Here is a 24022-nt window from a genome sequence, read left to right as displayed (position 1 = left end):
TGGACAACTCCCATCTACACCCACATCATGGGTAATTAATAGTCATAACAACTGTAGTAAACACTCCTGGAGAACACTCCCAGTTCCTGTTTATCACTGTAAAAACATTACGCATCACTCCTGTAGGTACGTGTGCCATGTAGTGGCTAATCGGGCCAGTATCACATATAAGAGAGAGAATCACCCTGCCACTATTGCTCACTCATATTAGCGCTATAAAAAACGTCCAGTGATCAGAGAGACCTCTCCATCATCGTCCGAAAGAGAAGCTGTTGCCACACAACACCATCCAAAACCACTCCCACATAATCTCATAGGAGCACCATGGGCACACCCCCTCTCCTATAGGTTTGGAGCATAAGTCTAGTGACAGCTCGACATAGCACCACAAACAGCTTAGATGGACCACCATCCCGATCATGTCAGTGCAGCAGTTCCCAGGTCTCTATAGGCAAACCTGCTGGTTTTCATCGGAGTATCTCCCCTGTGGACATACAGTGAGCTGGACCACAGCTAATTGATTCAGCCTGCGTCATTTGCACTTTTGGGTGCTCTATCTTTGTGAGTATTATTTTACCTCACATTGTTTTATTATTGTGCAGACATTACTAGGCCATATTTGCGCCTCTGTGTCTCCTTCCTACATCACCTCCCTTGCCAACATGCTTGGCTCGTATGGAGAGTGTGTACAAAAGTGCCCCGCAGACAAAGACATCACCCCTGTCACAGTCCAAAGTCTTAGTCGTATCGGCTCTAACTGTTTACACACGTTGTGATACAAGCCCCTCCCATATCACCTCATAGGTGCAACAGGGTCATTCCCCCTCTCCTATAGGTTGGGAGTATAAGTCTCAAGATTACCTAACCAACTGAGAACCCAAATCCCATCTAGGGGAATATTATCCATCATACCAGGCTCCAAGCTAGGCACCAACTAATCACAATCCCATATATAAATGATAAATAGAATAAAAACCCTACAACTTTGAAAAAAAAACTAAACAAAACCCATATCCTATATTATACCTCATACCTTCATCTAGTTAGCAAGATAACAATATAAACAAAAACACAATGGGCATTCCACAAAGGTCAGAGGACTACCCCTGCCATCCACTACTGGTCAGGGAGAAACCACAGATAACCTGGATATTGCGACCAACTTAAAAACCACCACCCTCCTGAGACTGGGCAAAGTTTAAATGTTCGACAAATCTGGTCCATACCCACGTACTCTTCTGTATCAAATATGAGAAAGCTGAGGTGCAGATATACCAATGAACAAGACAATAAAGCGCTCCAACTAAGGGGCCGAGGACAATCCTCCACAATCTCCAGTAAAAAACCTAATGATGATAAAGAACATAAGTTTCATGGGCCACCACTGGCTTCCCATTCCAGAGTTTAATCCATAAATAGGGACCCGTCACATATCCAGCCCGGGAACAGAGAAGTGGGATCACGAGCACCGTGTGTGTAAAACAGTGTAAGTGTTGTGAACACAAAACATACGAATAAAACAGATGAAACATAATGAAAGAAAAGACATAATAAAAAGAGGCCAAAAAGGCTCATGTTAAAAACAAATATCCTAATCCAAACAGACTAAATATACACTGGGTTCCACAGTTATCGGATCCAACAGTGTCGTAACATAAGATGGACATATATGATAACCAACAGGATGAGTAACAATGTTGGCAAACTGACCAATTCTGCCACTGTATATGTTATAATGTCATAGTGTGCTCTCATACTAGAATATGATCGAAGACTCTCAATAAAAACCATGTGATACTGCTTCCAAGAATGAGCGTCCATCACAGGAAAGCCTGACAGAGTTCCCAGTTCATGTATCCATCTGGCCTCCTTCTGCAACAGGTTCTTAGCCCTATTGCCCCCTCTTCTCGTAGCCGGCACGTGATTGATTATACGGAATCTTTAGTACGTAACTGTATGTCCTCTCTCTAGGAAGTGTCAGGCTACTGGTTGGTCCGATTTCCCGCTCCTCTGGGCAGTTCTTATGCTTGACCGGTGGTTAGCCATCCGGGTCCTGGCATCGTTGATGGTCTTCCCAGTGTAGAATAGCCCGCATGATATGGGAGGGGGTTTGTATCACAACGCGTGTAAACAGTTAGAGCCGATACGACTAAGACTTTGGACTGTGACAGGGGTGATGTCTTTGTCCGCGGGGCACTTTTGTACACACTCTCCATACGAGCCAAGCATGTTGGCAAGGGAGGTGATGTGATGTTTGTGGTATGATATTAGCCAGAGTAGTAGATTGATAGTATACAGGTTCACTGATGTAATTTTGGATTTAAAAATTGACATTAGACATCTGATCTCCTCCTGTGGGGCTAATCTAAGAGTTTGTAGTTGTGTGATAGGCAAGGTTTGCCTATAGGGACCTGGGAACTGCTGCACTGACATGATCGGGATGGTGGTCCTATGTTTGTGGTGCTATGTCGAGCTGTCACTAGACTTATGCTCCGAACCTATAGGACAGAGGGTGTGCCCCTGGTGCTCCTATGAGGTTATGTGGGAGTGGTTTTGGATGGTGTGTGGCAACGGCTTCTCTTTCGGGCAATGACGGGGAGGTCTATCTGATCGCTGGACGTTTTGTATAGCGCTAATATGAGTGAGCAATAGTGGCAGGGAGATTCTCTCTCTTATATGCGATACTGGCCAGATTAGCCACTACATGGCACACGTACCTACAGGAGTTATGCGTAATGTTTTTACAGTGATAAACAGGAACTGGGAGTGTTCTCCCAGAGTGCTTACTACAGTTGTTATGACTACTCATTACTCATGATGTGGGTGTAGATGGGATTTGTCCAATGATATCACCTACAGCGTGGACTGTTCCATTTACGTGTAATCCCGGGGTATAGACTGGCTGGGGGAGCAGGAGTATGGTGGGATCAATGATCACGTTTGTATGTAAAGGCACTTTTTTGATAGATTACTACACATGATTTGACAGACACATATGCCATTTTGTTAAATATGGCTAGTTTTGCTCTATAAAATTATGATATATTCAATTCATATTTAGGCTACCTATATGGTTTAGCCCCCTAATGTTTGCACCCCTCATTTTCCACTTCTTGATTAGAGTTTGAACACTGCTGATTTGCATTCTCAATTCCTTGGATATCTTTTTATATCCCTTTCCTGTTTTATACAGTTCAACTACCTTTTCCCGCAGATCCTTTGACAATTCTTTTGCTTTCCCCATGACTCAGAATCTAGAAACATCAGTGCAGCACTGGATGAAATATGCAAGGGTCTGAGATTTTCAGGAGTCCAGAAACTAATTGACCTTTTATAGACACAGACTAATTACAAGCAAACAGATCACAAGTGAGGATGGTTTCCTTTAATAGCCATTCAAACCCCTTTGTGTCACCTTGTGTGCAAGTTATCAGGCCACAGTCACCAGGGTATGTAAACTTTTGATCAGGGTCATTTGGGTAGTTTCTGTTGTCATTATGATATAAAAAGAGTAAACACAGTTGATTGATAATAAATGGCTTCAGCCAAACACTAACCATGAGTGAATGAAAAGTTTTTGTGTTATCATTCATATTCTCTGAAAAATGGCCAATAAATCATAAATTCTGCCAGGGTATGTAAACTTATGAGCACAAATGTATATATATATATATATATATATATATATATATATATATATATATATATATATATATATATATATATATATATATACCTGTATATTTTCATATAGATATTTAGGTATAGCTATATTTTTTTTAAATAATCAGGTATATATAGAAATATATATTTAAAAAAATATATATTTTATATGAAGAACATTGGAATGCAAAATATTCATAACTACCTTCGGGTTAGCACAGTTGGTCTAATGCGTGTTAGTTTTTTACAATTTGCGTGCTCCAGTAAGTCTATGGGGAGAAAAATTAACGCAGTCGGGATATCCAAAGTCCTGAATTTAGCATGTGTTGCCTTTCATTGGTGCACAAACAATTTACTTTCAACTTGTTCTAGTGGCAGGAAATATATATTCCACATGTTATGGATACCTATGGACTCTCGATTTATCAGTAAGTATAAATTCTGTTTTTGTTTTGGCACAATTTTAATTTCAGGAACAAGTTTTATTAAATATTGGCCGATGTTTGTAAGAATGTTATACATCCTAAACCTACCTCAGTATGCTCTCATGCCACAGAAAAAGCTCAATTTTATAACTGGAGTAAGCAGGGGAGTTATTAAAATGATACACTGGGAACCACATGCCTTTAAAGAGACAGTGTACTTGATTTTTTTTATTGTTTAAACACTTTTACTACCCATTCCCCAGCTTTGCACAACAAACATTGTTATATTCATATACTTTATAACCTCTAAATCTCTGCCTGTTTCTAAACCCCAGCAGGCCACCTCTAATCTCAATGTTTACAGTTTTTCACAGCTAGGTAACGCTAGTGCCATATAGATAACATTGCGCTTACTCCTGTGGAGTTATTTGTGAGTCTGCACGGATTGGCTAAATTCTGACAAAAGCACTGAGATAAGGGGGCAGTCGGCAGAAGCTTAGATACAAGGTAATTACAGAGGTAAAAAGTATATTAATATAACTGTGTTGGTTATACAGAACTGGGGAATGGGTAATAAGGGATTATCTATCTTTTTATACAATAAAAATTCTGAAATAAACTGTCCCTTTAAGATAAAAGCTTAAGAAGGTTTTGTATATGTTTTTTTTTATTTAGCACACTATGGGGTCGATCACAATCTTTACAAAATGTTTCTCATATGATTTATCCCTATAGATTTTAATTGTAGACTTGGTACAAAAATCATTAGATAAAGGTTTCTGATTGCAATTCACCTCTATGTAATACAAAGTGCCTTACTGTTGACTAGTATGTCCCTTTAATGTCGGTAATAAAAAAGCTTTGCAAAGGGAAGAATCACAGAGCAGCAAGTTACCCTGGCAGTGAGTACTGTTCAGACGTTTGTATCCTTGTGGGCAGTCAGACCCCTGCTCCCCGCGGAACGGTGCCGTTTTCTGGGTGCCAGAATCTGTTAAGTGACAAAGCAGGAGAGATCAGATTGTCATTAGGCACACGTGTCACCTTCCCTGCATTGTCCTCTCCTGTCTTTCTCTCCCTATCATTTGTTCTCTCTTCCGTCTGTGCTGCAATCCCCCCCCCCTCCCCTCTCTATTGTATTCTGTTCCAACAACTCTGGAAAAACTGATTCCAAAGTCTTACAGAAGTGAGAAAATGTAAAAGGGGGGGGGGGGGTGAGGGTGGAGGGAGGTGAGAGGGATTGTGAGAAGGGGACATTAATGCATACTTATGTGGTTTAGATTAGCACAGACAGTCTAGTGTATCTCTACAGCAGCACAATAGGGAACAATTGTTTTATATATAGAGGGGAAGCTGCCTGTACAAACTAGAGTCAACACTGTAACCGCAACCTACACCTCTGTATTCATTCCAAGGGTATGTGCCCATCCCAACTGTCTGCTAGACCTCTAGCGTTTTGTGCACGCTCGCTTACATCCTCTCGCACTCAGGCTAGTGAGGTCTATTTCACCTCCCTCTGACACACATTCTGTCTTTCTTTATCACTCTCTCTCCTTTCCCTCTATTTCCCTCATTGTATCTCTGTCTCCCATATCAGCCCCTCTCTCCACTCACTCTATTTCTCTCCTATCTACTCTCCTCCTCACCGTTTTATCAAATTGTCTTGCTTAAACACTCCTATATAACTCTCTCTTCTCTCCCTCTATTTCCCTCATTGTATCTCTTTTTCCTAAGATATGGTGAGTCCATAATGTCATCAATTACTGTTGGGAATACAACTCCTGGCCAGAAAGATGAGGAAAGAGCACCACAGCCAAACTGCTCACTTCCCTTCCCACAAACCCCAGTCATTCTCTTTGCCTTCGGGGCATGGCGGAGGTGAAGTTTTGGGGGGCATATTTATCAAGCTCCCCGTGTTTCTGGCGAGACCGCTGCTCAATAACCTGTCCGCCTGCTCTGAGGCCGCAGACAGAAATCTGCAGAAATCAACCTAATCGAATATGATCGAGTTGATTGACACCCCCTGCTAGCGGCCGATTAGCCGCGAATCTGCAGGGGCCGGCATTGCACCAGCAGTTCACAAGAACTGCTGGTGCAATGATAAATGCCGAGAGCATATGCTGTCGGCATTTATCGATGTGCAGCGGACATGATCCGCTATATCGGATCATGTCCGCTCGCACAATCATAAATATGCCCCTTGGTGTCTGAGGAAAATTGGATTTATTTCACTTCAATGAAGATTTTATTATTTTGAAAGCCAGAGTAGGTTTAATCTGATCTTTCTTCTCAAGATTGGGTCTAGCCGTACTCCACCTTAGTCTCTTCAGTAGGGCAATGGTGGCTTTAAAGCACTTAGGAACTTGTGGGGTGGGCCTCACTGCGTTTTCCTAACATGTTGCTGCCCTAGTACAGAAAGCCAGGGTAGGTTTGCCCTGTTCTTCGTTTTTCTACAGGTCTCTGTGAGGAGTGGCTTCCTCTCACACTGTGTAGCTGTCCTCCTGCCGGACGGCCAGACTACAGATAAGTGACTTTGTCTTCTGGGTATGGGAGACTGTGCACTTCATATGGGCGAGCTGCAGTTTTATATGGGACAATCACAGGCAGGGAGCAGGCACTTAGATGTGACTGGAGACAGGGGTTATTACTTATAATGGTAAAAAGTATAATCCTTTTTTATTTATTTGTGGGTTCTGCTAGCAAGCGTTTAATTAGCACACTCGTGTTGATGGTGATCCCCATAACTGCTTTCTAATATATACACAGTTTGGAAATTTCATGTACATTGGGAGTCTATTTCCACGCTTAAGTGGTGGTGGAAATTTCTTCTCACACTTGGGGGCAGCAGGTGCAATAATAAATGCAGAGAGCGTATGCTGTCGGTATTTATCGATGTGCAGCAGATATGATCCGCTATATCGGATCATGTCCGCTTGCACCATCATAAATAGTCCGCACTGTGTTTACTGTTTATGGGCTGAGTTTGCATAGAGACCGTTAGGACCTACATTGGTGGGTCTTAAGACCGCTGCTCCTAAACTCGTCCGCTGCCTCTGAGGCAGTGGACAGCAATTCACCTGATCGCATACAATTGGGTTGATTGACATCCCCTACTAGCGGCCAATCTGCAGGGGGGCGGCATTGCACAAGTAGTTCATCAGAATTGCTTGTGCAATGATAAATGCCAACAGCGTATGCTGTCGGCATTTATTGATGGGCGGCGGACATGATTGCTACAGTGGTTCATGTCTGCTCGCACTTTCATTAATTGGCCCCATTGTCTCTCTTGCTCTCACACTCTGGGGCATATTTATCAAGCTCCGTACGGAGCTTGATGCCCCGTGTTTCTGGCGAGTCTGCAGGCTCGCCAGAAACAGCAGTTATGAAGCAGCGGTCACAAAGATTGCTGCTCCATAACCTGTCCGCCTGCTCTGAGCAGATGGACAGACATCGCCGGAAATCAACATCGCTGGAAACCGAACAGTAAGCGCAACCCAGGTGTTAAACCAAAAATGGGCCGCCGCCTTAGCTTACATTCCTGCTTTTTCAAACAAAAATTTTCAAGAGAACATAGAATAATTGAAAATAGGAGTAAATTAGAAAGTTGCTTAATATTGTTGCTCTATCTGAATCATGAAAGAACACATTTGGGTTTAGTGTCCCTTTAACATCTATCACAATGCCAAATGTTCATGATGATTGGTGTAATATTTATAGGCTGTAGCTTTGCCTACACATTTCTGATCTTGACTCTAATCTTTACAGGCTGTAGCTTTGCCTAAACATTTCTGATCTTGACTCTAATCTTTACAGGCTGTAGCTTTGCCTAAACATTTCTGATCTTGACTCTAATCTTTACAGGCTGTAGCTTTGCCTACACATTTCTGATCTTGACTCTAATCTTTATAGGCTGTAGCTTTGCCTACACAATTCTCATCTTGACTCTAATCTTTACAGGCTGTAGCTTTGCCTACACATTTCTGATCTTGACTCTAATCTTTACAGGCTGTAGCTTTGCCTATACATTTCTGATCTTGACTCTAATCTTTACAGGCTGTAGCTTTGCCTAAACATTTCTGATCTTGACTCTAATCTTTACAGGCTGTAGCTTTGCCTACACATTTCTGATCTTGACTCTAATCTTTAAAGGCTGTAGCTTTGCCTACACATTTCTGATCTTGACTCTAATCTTTACAGGGTGTAGCTTTGCCTAAACATTTCTGATTTGACTCTAATCTTTACAGGCTGTAGCTTTGCCTAAACATTTCTGATCTTAACTCTAATCTTTATAGGCTGTAGCTTTGCCTACACATTTCTGATCTTGACTCTAATCTTTACAGGCTGTAGCTTTGCCTACACATTTCTGATCTTGACTCTAATCTTTACAGGCTGTAGCTTTGCCTAAACATTTCTGATCTTGACTCTAATCTTTACAGGCTGTAGCTTTGCCTACACATTTCTGATCTTGACTCTAATCTTTACAGGCTGTAGCTTTGCCTAAATATTTCTGATCTTGACTCTAATCTTTACAGACCTGGTTTAGCAACATGAAGTACACTGCCTTTTTCAGTGCAGAGATGGAAAGGAAAAGGAAAAGAGTGCTGTATAAAACTTGCTTATCTGAAGAATCAAAATAGTCAGCATTTACCATTGCATTGGGAGAAACACCTAAACTCAGATAAATAGTTAAAAATACAACAAATAATATCACACATGATCTGGTAAATGAATTTTCTTTCTACCAGATATATAACTTGCATTAACTCTTTCAAATCCAGCTAGATTAAAAGGGGTTAAAGACTGAAGGACACTAAACAAGTGGAGCTTTGCAAACCTGTGGTTATACAAGGGCAGAGAGCTGTTTTATATACACAGAACACAATAAAAATGAACCGGTCATGCTGTTCGGTAAATAAACTCACATAAACAAAACTTCAGGGGTGGAGAACTGCAAAGAGCACGCAACCCCTGGAGGCTGGTAGGGATCTTTTTTCTTCTTTCCTGCTCTCCACTTCTCTTGGTGATTGCAGCGAGTGCACAGAGACCATGTGACCTGACGGGGTTGAATGATTGCTGGGCTTGTAGGCTGGCTAAAAACCTCAGAAGTAAAAACAAATGTGTGTGGGAGGGCACATAAAAGGACTAGATAATATAATATATACTGTGAAAGGGAGGGGTGTTATAACACCACTACGTGCCAGCAAGACATATATACTGCATCCGATCTCCCCTGCACCTTGCATCAGCCAAAACTTCCACTTTTTTTCCACTTGTCTAGATCGGCTTCTTATGTCTCTGCCTTGCCATGATAAGCACTGACACATTTATTGTGAGCTGCCTGCTTCCTGCATTCTTCACAGCCTCACATGCCATGTGCACATGCCTCCAACCATTATTCTGCCACCCTCGTACTCGGCCAGCCCATCTGCTGCGTGCTTGAGCTCTGTACAGACTGGAGTAGCCAGGCTCGCAGGAGAGGGGTGAGTGCTTGGAGGGTTTGTGTGACGCTCAGCTACAGCATCCTTTTGCAATTTCTTGCAGCATACTGAAGCGAGTTTCCCAACCTGTGGAACATGTATGACAAGCTAGGAAAAAAGCTCCGCATAACTGCGCTGTGAGGAAACAATGGGCTTGGGCGCCCCGGGCAGCTGCCCTGCTCGCCCGCGCCTAAAAACGGCCCTGGCTGTTGGCATTTATTATCACACAAGCATTTCTAGTGAAATGCTTGTGCAATGTCGCCCCCTGAACATTCGCAGCCAATCGACTGCTAGCAGGGAGTGTCAATTATCCCAATCGTATTCGGGTAATCGGGATGATTGCTGTCTGCCACCTCAGAGGTGACGGACGAGTTAAGGACCCATGGTCTATTTTGACCGCTACTTCTTAACTTATGTTTCTGACAAGCCTGAAGGCTGGAACGGAAACTGCTGCATCCGCAGCATAATAAATCGGCCTCTTACTGTTTTTCACTCCTATACAGTCTCTCTGTCATGTTCCTCTCTCTTACTCTCTAAGGCCCTTTTTCTCTTCCATCTCTTTTCTCTTTTGTTTCCCCCCTTCTGTCCTCTCTCTTGGCCAGAGGAACAAACACATGCCGGCATGAAGCCAAATCCCTCAAAATCTTTAATATCTTTAAGAATCTCTCATTTACATTTGCAGATCTCACCGTACTGACAATGTCTTAGATCATCTCGTAGGAAGCTTTAGATCATTGAACCCTCACTCCCTCTTACACTCACCTCCTATGTCTCTCTTGCCCTCTCACTCACTCACTCACTCACTCTCAGAGATACATAGACAAGTAAAGTATAGATGTACATATAAATAAATACATCTCCCTCTTACACTCATCTCCTATGTCTCTCTTGCTCTCTCACTCACTCACTCACTCACTCTCAGAGATACATAGACAAGTATAGATGTACATATAAATAAATACATCTCCCTCTTGCACTCACTCCCCTCTCTTATGTCTCTCTTGCACTCACACTCACTCACTCACTCTCAGAGATACATAGACAAGTAAAGATGTACATATAAATAAATACATCTCCCTCTTACACTCACCTCCTATGTCTCTCTTGCTCTCACACTCACTCACTCACTCACTCTCAGAGATACATAGACAAGTATAGATGTACATATAAATAAATACATCTCCCTCTTACACTCATCTCCTATGTCTCTCTTGCTCTCTCACTCACTCACTCACTCACTCACTCTCAGAGATACATAGACAAGTATAGATGTACATATAAATAAATACATCTCCCTCTTACACTCATCTCCTATGTCTCTCTTGCTCTCTCACTCACTCTCAGAGATACATAGACAAGTATAGATGTACATATAAATAAATACATCTCCCTCTTACACTCATCTCCTATGTCTCTCTTGCTCTCACACTCACTCGCTCACTCACTCACTCACTCTCAGAGATACATAGACAAGTATAGATGTACATATAAATAAATACATCTCCCTCTTACACTCATCTCCTATGTCTCTCTTGCTCTCACACTCACTCACTCACTCACTCACTCTCAGAGATACATAGACAAGTATAGATGTACATATAAATAAATACATCTCCCTCTTACACTCATCTCCTATGTCTCTCTTGCTCTCACACTCACTCACTCACTCACTCACTCTCAGAGATACATAGACAAGTATAGATGTACATATAAATAAATACATCTCCCTCTTACACTCATCTCCTATGTCTCTCTTGCTCTCACACTCACTCACTCACTCTCAGAGATACATAGACAAGTATAGATGTACATATAAATAAATACATCTCCCTCTTGCACTCATCTCCTATGTCTCTCTTGCTCTCTCACTCACTCACTCACTCACTCACTCTCAGAGATACATAGACAAGTATAGATGTACATATAAATAAATACATCTCCCTCTTGCACTCACTCCCCTCTCCTCTGTCTCTCTTGCACTCACACTCACTCACTCACTCACTCACTCTCAGAGATACATAGACAAGTATAGATGTACATATAAATAAATACATCTCCCTCTTGCACTCACCTCCTATGTCTCTCTTGCTCTCTCTCTCACTCACTCACTCACTCACTCTCAGAGATACATAGACAAGTATAATTGTACAAATACATAATCACATCTCCCTCTTACACTCAGTACCCTCTCCTCTGTCTCTCTTGCACTCACACTCACTCACTCTCAGAGATACATAGACAAGTATAGATGTACATATAAATAAATACATCTCCCTCTTGCACTCACTCCCCTCTCCTATGTCTCTCTTGCACTCACACTCACTCACTCTCAGAGATACATAGACAAGTATAGATGTACATATAAATAAATACATCTCCCTCTTGCACTCACTCCCCTCTCCTATGTCTCTCTTGCTCTCACACTCACTCACTCACTCTCAGATATACATAGACAAGTATAGATGTACATACAAATAAATACATCTCCCTCTTGCACTCACACTCACTCACTCACTCACTCTCAGAGATACATAGACAAGTATAGATGTACATATAAATAAATACATCTCCCTCTTGCACTCACTCCCCTCTCCTATGTCTCTCTTGCACTCACACTCACTCACTCACTCACTCTCAGATATACATAGACAAGTATAGATGTACATATAAATAAATACATCTCCCTCTTACACTCATCTCCCCTCTCCTATGTCTCTCTTGCTCTCACACTCACTCACTCACTCTCAGATATACATAGACAAGTATAGATGTACATACAAATAAATACATCTCCCTCTTGCACTCACACTCACTCACTCACTCACTCTCAGAGATACATAGACAAGTATAGATGTACATATAAATAAATACATCGCCCTCTTGCACTCACTCCCCTCTCCTCTGCCTCTCTTGCTCTCACACTCACTCACTGACTCTTAGAGATACATAGACAAGTATAGATGTACATACAAATAATCACATCTCCCTCTTGCACTCACTCCCCTCTCATATGTCTCTCTTGTTCTCACACTCACTCACTCACTGACTCTCAGTCATACATAGACAAGTATAGATGTACATACAAATAAACACATCTCCCTCTTGCACTCACTCCCCTCTCATATGTCTCTCTTGCTCTCACACTCACTCACTCTCAGAGATACATAGACAAGTATAGATGTACATACAAATAAACACATCTCCCTCTTGCACTCACTCCCCTCTCATATGTATCTCTTGCTCTCACACTCACTCACTCACTCACTCTCAGAGATACATAGACAAGTATAGATGTACATACAAATAATCACATCTCCCTCTTGCACTCACTTCCCTCTCATATGTCTCTCTTTCTCTCACACTCACTCACTCTCAGAGATACATAGACAAGTATAGATATACATACAAATAAACACATCTCCCTCTTGCACTCACTCCCCTCTCATATGTCTCTCTTGCTCTCACACTCACTCACTCTCAGAGATACATAGACAAGTATAGATGTACATACAAATAATCACATCTCCCTCTTGCACTCACTTCCCTCTCATATGTCTCTCTTGCTCTCACACTCACTCACTCTCAGAGATACATAGACAAGTATAGATATACATACAAATAAATACATCTCCCTCTTGCACTCACTCCCCTCTCCTCTGCCTCTCTTGCTCTCACACTCACTCACTGACTCTCAGAGATACATAGACAAGTATAGATATACATACAAATAATCACATCTCCCTCTTGCACTCACTCCCCTCTCATATGTCTCTCTTGCTCTCACACTCACTCACTCACTCACTCACTGACTCTCAGACATACATAGACAAGTATAGATGTACATACAAATAAACACATCTCCCTCTTGCACTCACTCCCCTCTCATATGTCTCTCTTGCTCTCACACTCACTCACTCACTCTCAGAGATACATAGACAAGTATAGATGTACATACAAATAATCACATCTCCCTCTTGCACTCACTTCCCTCTCATATGTCTCTTTTGCTCTCACACTCACTCACTGACCCTCAGAGATACATAGACAAGTATAGATGTACATACAAATAAACACATCTCCCTCTTGCACTCACTCCCCTCTCATATGTCTCTCTTGCTCTCACACTCACTCACTCACTCTCAGAGATACATAGACAAGTATAGATGTACATACAAATAATCACATCTCCCTCTTGCACTCACTTCCCTCTCATATGTCTCTTTTGCTCTCACACTCACTCACTCACTCTCAGAGATACATAGACAAGTATAGATGTACATACAAATAATCACATCTCCCTCTTGCACTCACTTCCCTCTCATATGCCTCTCTTGCACTCACACTCACTCACTCACTCACTCTCAGAGATACATAGACAAGTATAGATGTACATATAAATAAATACATCTCCCTCTTGCACTCACTCCCCTCTCCTATGTCTCTCTTGCACTCACACCCACTCACTCACTCACTCACTCACTCTCAGATATACATAGACAAGTATAGATGTACATATAAATAAATACATCTCCCTCTTGCACTCAGTCCCCTCTCCTATGTCTCTCTTGCACTCAAACTCACTCACTCTCAGAGATACATAGACAAGTATAGATGTACATACAAATAATCACATCTCCCTCTTGCACTCACTTCCCTCTCATATGTCTCTCTTGCTCTCACACTCACTCACTCTCAGAGATACATAGACAAGTATAGATGTACATACAAATAAACACATCTCCCTCTTGCACTCACTTCCCTCTCATATGTCTCTCTTGCTCTCACACTCACTCACTCTCAGAGATACATAGACAAGTATAGATGTACATACAAATAAACACATCTCCCTCTTGCACTCACTCCCCTCTCATATGTCTCTCTTGCTCTCACACTCACTCTCAGAGATACATAGACAAGTATAGATTACATATAAATAAATACATCTCCCTCTTGCACTCACTCCCCTCTTCTCTGTCTCTCTTGCACTCACACTCACTCTCAGAGATACATAGACAAGTATAGATGTACATACAAATAAACACATCTCCCTCTTGCACTCACTCCCCTCTCATATTTCTCTCTTGCACTCACACTCACTCACTCTCAGAGATACATAGACAAGTATAGATGTACATACAAATAAACACATCTCCCTCTTGCACTCACTCCCCTCTCCTCTGTCTCTCTTGCACTCACACTCACTCTCAGAGATACATAGACAAGTATAGATGTACATACAAATAAATACATCTCCCTCTTGCACTCACACTCACTCTCAGAGATACATAGACAAGTATAGATGTACATACAAATAAATACATCTCCCTCTTGCACTCACTCCCCTCTCATATGTCTCTCTTGCACTCACACTCACTCTCAGAGATACATAGACAAGTATAGATGTACATACAAATAAATACATCTCCCTCTTACACTCATCTCCTATGTCTCTCTTGCTCTCACACTCACTCACTCTCAGAGATACATAGACAAGTATAGATGTACATACAAATAAATACATCTCCCTCTTGCACTCACACTCACTCTCAGAGATACATAGACAAGTATAGATGTACATACAAATAAATACATCTCCCTCTTGCACTCACTCCCCTCTCATATGTCTCTCTTGCACTCACACTCACTCTCAGAGATACATAGACAAGTATAGATGTACATACAAATAAATACATCTCCCTCTTACACTCATCTCCTATGTCTCTCTTGCTCTCACACTCACTCACTCTCAGAGATACATAGACAAGTATAGATATACATACAAATAAACACATCTCCCTCTTGCACTCACTCCCCTCTCATATGTCTCTCTTGCACTCACACTCACTCTCAGAGATACATAGACAAGTATAGATGTACATACAAATAAATACATCTCCCCCTTGCACTCACACTCACTCTCAGAGATACATAGACAAGTATAGATGTACATACAAATAAACACATCTCCCTCTTACACTCACTCCCCTCTCATATGTCTCTCTTGCTCTCACACTCACTCTTTTTCCTCCTCCTCTATCTCCTTTTCAGTCTCTCTGTCCTGTGTCTCTCTATCTCTCATCCTCTTTTTCTCCTCCATTTCTTCTGTCTTCTCTCTCCCCCTCTCTCTCCCTCACTTTCTTTCCTCTCAGGCTACATAAATGAATATACAAACCAACAAATCCCCCTCTTGCGCCCTCTCTCTTTTGCCTCTCAGGGTTATTATGGGGCATGCTGGGGAGGTTTCAGTCTCTATAGAGTTGGACATAACTGAGGTATAAGAGGGGATTTTATTGGCTTAGGGAATTATATGGCATTTCTCACTTTGCATCAGAAACAGCAGAGAGCCCACAGGCAGGGCAAACAGTACAAATAAGTATTAACAAGAGGCATAAGGAAATAAGACCAGACAGGCACCAGATCAGTGCAGGCAGCAGAGGTCCAGAGATGAAGCTATCCATGAGAACTAGCCACAAGCACTATAAATACTGTGTAACAACACAGAGGAGATGGTTTAAATAGGGTGGTAATCAGGGATGCATCAGGGTGCAAGGAGGAGTCAGATAGGGGACAGACACAGCTCACATGTATAACCAGACAGACATATAGGTCAGTGAGGAAGGCTACAGCCCTTCTGGCACCAATCACAGGTTCAAATCCCTGATAGTGTCCAGTTGTCTTCTCTTTTGTTCAGCAGTTCCTGACAGGACCTTTATGTGGCTGCAGGAGTTGCAGTAAAAGTAAGAATAGGGGGTCTCTGCATGTGGCGATGTTGTCCGCTGCTCACCTGACTGTGCTTTCTTCTCCATAAAGCACATAAATATATCTTTACTGAATGTGGCATCTGAGCTGATTCTGGAAGTGATCTTCTCTCATATTGGTGTCTTTAGCATTTCTCTTCTACTCCATAATCACATGTCTCTCACTCTCTCATGTTGCTCACTCTCTTTCCCTCTCTGTCTGACTCTCTGTTGGCCCATCTCTCTCCATCTGACTCTCTTTCCCTCCTCCCTTCCCTCTCTCTCTCTCTGACTCTCTCTCCCTCCTCCCTTCCCTCTCCCTCTCTCTGACTCTCTCTCCCTACTCCCTTCTCTCTCCCTCTCTCTGACTCTCTCCCTCCTCCCTTCTCTCTCTCCCTCTCTCTGACTCTCTCACTCCCTTCTCTCTCCCTCTCTCTGACTCTCTCTCTCCTCATTTCTCTCTCTCCCTCTCTCTGACTCTCTCTCCCTCCTCCCTTCCCTCTCCCTCTCTCTGACTCTCTCTCCCTACTCCCTTCTCTCTCCCTCTCTCTGACTATCTCCCTCCTCCCTTCTCTCTCTCCCTCTCTCTGACTCTCTCACTCCCTTCTCTCTCCCTCTCTCTGACTCTCTCTCTCCTAATTTCTCTCTCTCCCTCTCTCTGACTCTCTCACTCCCTTCTCTCTCCCTCTCTCTGACTCTCTCTCCCTACTCCCTTCTCTCTCCCTCTCTCTGACTCTCTCACTCCCTTCTCTCTCTCCCTCTCTCTGACTCTCTCACTCCCTTCTCTCTCCCTCTCTCTGACTCTCTCACTCCCTTCTCTCTCTCCCTCTCTCTGACTCTCTCACTCCCTTCTCTCTCTCCCTCTCTCTGACTCTCTCACTCCCTTCTCTCTCTCTCCCTCTCTCTGACTCTCTCACTTCATTTTCTCTCCCTCTCTCTGACTCTCTCTATCTCCCTCTCTACATATACTTATAGATCTCTCTCACTTAGATATACACTGTATTGCTATTACATGTATTTAGTGTTGCTATGTTGGCTGCATAAGAGCTGACCATAAAAAGAAAGATTTATTCTACTAATGTAGGATACTCACATGAAAGCTGAGGACACTTGTGACACTTGTGTTGTCCCCATGCTGTCCCTACGCTTCCACAGCAGTCTTCCTCCTTGGTCAGCCCAGGCAGAGGGTTAGTGCCGCACTGTGACATAAATATTATGAGTTTATACAGAGACACACACAAAGTAACATGTACAGTGACAAACAACATAGTAACCCACACATAGTATAGTAACATACGTGTAGCATAGTAACATGCACATAATATAGTAACCTACACATAGTATAGTAACATGCACAGTGACACACACATACAGTGACAAACAACATGATAACATGTACAATAGCACACATAGTAACATACACAGTGACACACACATACAGTGATAAACAACATAGTAACACACACATAGTATAGTAACATATGTGTAGCATAGTAACATACACATAATATAGTAACCTACACATAGTATAGTAAAATGCACAGTGACACACACATACAGTGACAAACAACATGATAACATGTACAATAGCACACATAGTAACATACACAGTGACACACACATACAGTGATAAACAACATAGTAACACACACATAGTATAGTAACATATGTGTAGCATAGTAACATACACATAATATAGTAACCTACACATAGTATAGTAACATGCACAGTGACACACACATACAGTGACAAACAACATAGTAACCCACACATAGTATAGTAACATACTTGTAGCATAGTAACATGCACATAATATAGTAACCTACACATAGTATAGTAACATGCACAGTGACACACACATACAGTGACAAACAACATGATAACATGTACAATAGCACACATAGTAACATACACAGTGACACACACATACAGTGACAAACAACATAGTAACCCACACATAGTATAGTAACATAAGTGTAGCATAGTAACATGCACATAATATAGTAACCTACACATAGTATAGTAACATGCACAGTGACACACATACAGTGACAAACAACATAGTAACCCACAAATAGTATAGTAACATACGTGTAGCATAGTAACATGCACATAATATAGTAAACTACACATAGTATAGTAACATGCACAGTGACACACACATACAGTGACAAACAACATGATAACATGTACAATAGTACACATAGTAACATACACAGTGACACACATACAGTGACAAACAACATAGTAACCCACACATAGTATAGTAACATACGTGTAGCATAGTAACATGCACATAATACAGTAACCTACACATAGTATAGTAAAATGCACAGTGACACACACATACAGTGACAAACAACATAGTAACCCACACATAGTATAGTAACATACGTGTAGCATAGTAACATGCACATAATATAGTAACCTACACATAGTATAGTAACATGCACAGTGACACACATACAGTGACAAACAACATGATAACATGCACAATAGCACACATAGTAACATACACAGTGACACACACATACAGTGATAAACAACATAGTAACACACACATAGTATAGTAACATATGTGTAGCATAGTAACATACACATAGTATAGTAACCTACACATAGTATAGTAACATGCACAGTGACACACACATACAGTGACAAACAACATGGTAACATGCACAATAGCACACATAGAGGCCGAATTATCAAGCCGTTAACTATGCTGCATTCACCGGCACCAATACGCTCGCCTAACATCGCCTAACATCGCGGCCGCGGACCTGAATACACATTACTTATTTATAAAAAAAAGCTGTCAAAATGCCGCGCACAAAGTACGGGGCGATTAGCAGCGGACTGTTGTTAACTAACAGTCATCGATCTCGCTGCTATTCGGCTTTTTCCCAACTTTATTTATATCCTGTCACTAAACACCGCCACTATACTAAAATGTTTAACCCCTATCCTGCCGCTCCCGGACCCCGCCGCAACTTAATAAAGTTATTAACCCCCATCCTGCTGCTCCCGGAGCACACCGCAACTCTAATAAAATGATTCACCCCTATCCCGCTGCTCCCGGAGCCCACCGCAACTCTAATAAAGCTATTAACCCCTATCCCGCTGCTTCCGGAGCCCACCACAACTAAATAAAGTTATTAACCCCCATCCCGCTGCTCCCAGAGCCCACCGCAACTAAATAAAGTTATTAACTCCTATCCCTCCACTCTCGGAGCCCACCACAACTAAATAAATGTATTAACCACTAAACCCCTGGCCTCCCACATCACTACCACTTACTAAACCTATTAACTAAACTATATTAAACTACTAATTAACCTACCCTAACTATTATACTAAAATTACATTGAACTATATTAAACTATTAATTAACCTACCCTAACTATTATACTAAAATTACATTAAACTATATTAAACTATTAATTAACCTACCCTAACTATTATAATAAAATTACATTAAACTAGCAATTAAATTAACTATATTACATATTTAAAAACCTAACCCTACTCAATTTATTTAAATCTACTATTAAAAATCACTAAGTTACAAAAAATAACAACTAAGTTACAAAAAATAAAAAACACTAAGTTACACAAAATAAAAAATAAATGATCAAATATTTAAACTAATTACACCTAATCTAATAGTCCTATCAAAATAAAAAAGCCCCCCAAAATAATAAAAAACCTAGCCTACAATAAACTACCAATGGCCCTTAAAAGGGCCTTTTGCGGGGCATTGCCCCAAAGAAATCAGCTCTTTTACCTGTAAAATAAAATACAACCCCCCAACAGTAAAACCCACCACCCATACAACCACCCCCCCCAAATAAAATCCTATCTAAAAAACCTAAGCTCCCCATTGCCCTGAAAAGGGCAATTGTATCGGCATTGCCTTTAAAAGGGCATTTAGCTCTTTTTCAGCTCAAAGTCCCTAACCTAAAATTAAAACTCACCCAATAAACCCTTAAAAAAACCTATCAATAACCTACAAAGATCCACTTACAGTTTTTGAAGTCTTCATCCAAGCGGGCCGAAGTCTTCATCCAAGCTGGCAGAAGTCTTCATCCAGATGGCATCTTCTATCTTCATCCATCCGGTGCGGAGCAGCTCCATCTTCAAGACATCCGGCGCAGAGCATCCTCTTCTTCCGACGTCTCTTGAAGAATGAAGTTTCCTATAAATGATGTCATCCAAGATGGCGTCTCTTACATTCCGATTGGCTGATAGAATTCTGTCAGCCAATCGGAATTAAGGGGGAAAAATCCAATTGACTATTGCAGTCAGCCAATAGGATTGAGCTTTCATCCTATTGGCTGATCCAATCAGCCAATAGGATTGAACTTGCATTCTATTAACTATTCCAATCAGCCAATAGAATGCGAGCTCAATCCTATTGGCTGATTGGATCAGCCAATAGGATGAAAGCTCAATCCTATTAGCTGATTGCAACAGCCAATAGGATTTTCCCCCCTTAATTCCGATTGGCTGATAGAATTCTATCAGCCAATCGGAATGTAAGGGATGCCATCTTGGATGACATAATTTAAAGGGAAACTTCATTCTTCAAGATTCGTTGTAAGAAGAGGATGCTCCGCGCTGGATGTCTTGAATATGGAGCCGCTCCGCACCGGATGGATGAAGATAGAAGATGCCGTCTGGATGAAGACTTCTGCCCACTTGGATGAAGACTTCGGCCCGCTTGGATGAAGACTTCTGCCGACTTCGCTGAGGACTTCTGCTGCTTGGATGAGGATGGATGTCCGGTCTTCGAAAACTGTAAGTGGATCTTCGGGAGTTAGTGTTAGTTTTTTTTTTAAGGCTTTATTGGGTGGGTTTTAATTTTAGGTTAGGGACTTTGGGCTGGAAAAAAGCTAAATGCCCTTTTAAGGGCAATGCCCATATAAATGCCCTTTTCAGGGCAATGGGGAGCTTAGGTTTTTTAGATAGGTTTATATTTTGGGGGTTTGGTTGTGTGGGTAGTGGGTTTTACTGTTGGGGGGGTGTTTGTATTTTATTTTACAGGTAAAAGAGCTAATTTATTTGGGGCAATGCCCTGCAAAAGGCCCTTTTAAGGGCCATTGGCAGTTTATTGTAGGCTATGGGGTTTTTTATTTTGGGGGTCTTTTTATTTTGATAGGGCTATTAGATTAGGTGTAATTAGTTTAAATATTTGATCATTTATTTTTTTATTTTGTGTAACTTAGTGTTTTTTATTTTTTGTAACTTAGTTGTTATTTTTTTGTAACTTAGTAATTTTTAATAGTAGATTTAAATAACTTGAGTAGGGTTAGGTTTTTAAATATGTAATATAGTTAATTTAATTGTTAATTTGTGTAACTTAGTGTTTTTTATTTCTTTTTTAAGACACGATGAGTCCATGGATCATCTTAATTACTACTGGGATATTCACCTCCTGGTCAGCAGGAGGAGGCAAAGAGCACCACAGCAGAGCTGTTAAATAGCTCCTCCCTTCCCTCCCACTCCAGTCATTCTCTTTGCCTACGTTAGTGATAGGAAGAGGTAAAGTGAGGTGTTAGTATAGATTTTTCAATCATGAGTTTATTATTTTTAAAGTAGTACAAGATTGTGCTGCTTTGTTCTAGGGTGTAGCTGTAGTCCATATCAGTCTCTTCAGTAGGGCTTTGGTGGCTTTAGAGTAATGGGAACTTGTGGGACATAATTCTCACTGCGCCTCCCATGTTTTTGCTGCCCTATATGCCTTAGTCTAAGGAAAAGAGTTACTCAGCATGCCGTTTTGCACAGGTCAATGGGAGGGAGAGGACCTCTTAAGCCTGTGAGTTGCCTAGCTGTCAGGCGGCAGTTACGGTAAGTGCTACTTTATTTATTTCTGGGGGGACCCTGGAAAGAGCTAGCAGACCATTACCTATAAACAGAGTTAAGTGCTATAAAAAGAGGACACAAAAACTCTCCTAGTTAGGAGGGATAATGGACAGAGTTAGCTGCTGGTACTGGGGCTGGGGACCCATTTGCTCAGGTGGTTGTTCACTTTTTATAAGTCTTTTTATTCAAAGACGTTAACGTTTTTTATTGTGGTGATAACACTCCCACGATGGGCAGAGCTTCCTACTCGCGCCATTTCCATTGCGCATCAGTCTGGAAGTTAGTCAGTTGGCATTTCTTGAGGAGCGGTGTAGAAGCGCATGGTTTGTGTTAGAGCATGCGTTTCTAACACCGGTTAAGGAAGCTTGTTCTGTGAAGTTTTTAGACTCTGCAGCGCACCAGACCGTGTGGTGATTGCGCTGTTTGGAATCTCTAGCTACCGTTTTTGCTGGTCAGGTAGGAGCACCTCAGCACAGCTTATGAGGTGCAGATGTGTTTTTTATTCTTACTCTAGGATAGTTTAGTGCCAAAAATTATCATTAAAGCAGTAAAGTAAAATAGTTGTCTCTTTAATTTTAAAGAGACAGTAACATTTTTTTGAAATATTATTTTTATTGCATAAAAAGATCAATTGTGAACAAATATGGACCAAGGGGCCTTGCAGGATGTTTCTTGCTCCTTGTGTTTGGAAGCTAATGTGGAACCACCAATCCCTTTCTGTCCCACATGTATTCAGAGGACTTTAAGTTTAAGGGATCATATTTTTTCTGAGCAAAATTTTTCTAAGGCTGATGTTGCCCCAGGGTCTTCTGACGGGGTCAAGTTATGCTGCAGCTTTCTCCCCAAACGTCCCAAAGTGTACCGTCTGCACAAGCAGTGCCCTGGACCTCTGCTCTAGCACCCGCTGGAGTTACTTTAAAAGACATAGCCTCTCTCATGTCTTCTACAATTTCTGATGTGTTGTCTGCTTTCCCAATGCTACAAGGCAAACGTAAGAGGAAAGCCAAACATGCAGAAAGTGAGGTTTCTGATGCAATGGTGGCAATCTCGGACGTACCCTCCCAAGGACCTGAGGAGGAGGGTATTGAGGTTTCATCTGAAGGCAAAATTTCAGACTCAGAAAGTTCATTGCCTCTGACGGACCCAGAGGTTGTAACTTTTAGGTTTAAACTAGAACACCTCCGCCTGTTACTCAGGGAGGTTTTGGTTACTTTAGACGACTGTGACTCCATGGTTGTGGTTGCCCCTACCAAGTCTAGTAAGTTAGACAGATATTTAAAAGTTCCTTCTTACTCAGACGTATTTCCGGTTCCAAAGTGAGCTTTGGAGATCGTTACTAAGGAGTGGGAGAGACCAGGCTTTCCCTTTTCTCCCTCCCCTATTTTTAAGAAGATGTTTCCCATAGCTGACTCTTTGAAGGAGGCTTGGCAAACAGTTCCTAAGGTGGAGGGGGGGTTTCCACCTTAGCCAAGAGAATTACTATTCCCATAGAGGATAGTTGTGCTTTCAAAGATCCTATGGACAAGAAGTTAGAGGGTTTGCTTAAAAAGCTTTATGATCACCAGGGTCTGCTATTACAGCCTGCTGCGTGCATTGCTACCATCACTAGTGCGCCAGCATATTGGTTTGATGCTCTGTCTGAGTCTCTCAGGACTGAGACTTCCTTGGAGGAGATGCAAGACAGGATAAAGGCTCTGAAGCTAGCTAATGCTTTTATTACGGACGCTTGACTTCAGATTATTAAACTGGCAGCTAAGAGCTTGGGTTTCTCTGTCCTAGCCCACAGAGCCTTATGGTTAAAACCTTGGTCTGCGGATGTGTCAACTAAGACTAAGCGTTTAGCGATTCCTTACAAGGGGAA

General features: G+C 41.7%; 1 protein-coding gene across 1 annotated transcript in view; it reads right to left on the bottom strand.

Moving 5' to 3' along the window:
• The window catches only part of LTBP3 (latent transforming growth factor beta binding protein 3), a 262324-nt gene that overhangs the window by 193541 nt on the left and 44761 nt on the right, over window positions 1-24022 (bottom strand). Inside the window, exons 4-5 of the mRNA XM_053719982.1 lie at window positions 17393-17498; window positions 4984-5076 (exon numbers count right to left, since the gene is read on the bottom strand). Coding sequence (XP_053575957.1) covers window positions 4984-5076; window positions 17393-17498 — 199 coding nt within the window. The remainder of the gene's footprint in view (window positions 1-4983; window positions 5077-17392; window positions 17499-24022) is intronic.

The sequence above is a fragment of the Bombina bombina genome, chromosome 7, assembly GCF_027579735.1.
Source record: "Bombina bombina isolate aBomBom1 chromosome 7, aBomBom1.pri, whole genome shotgun sequence".
NCBI classification, from domain to species: domain Eukaryota; kingdom Metazoa; phylum Chordata; class Amphibia; order Anura; family Bombinatoridae; genus Bombina; species Bombina bombina.
Note: the sequence above shows the minus strand (reverse complement) of the source record. Positions and strands in the feature narration are given on the sequence as shown.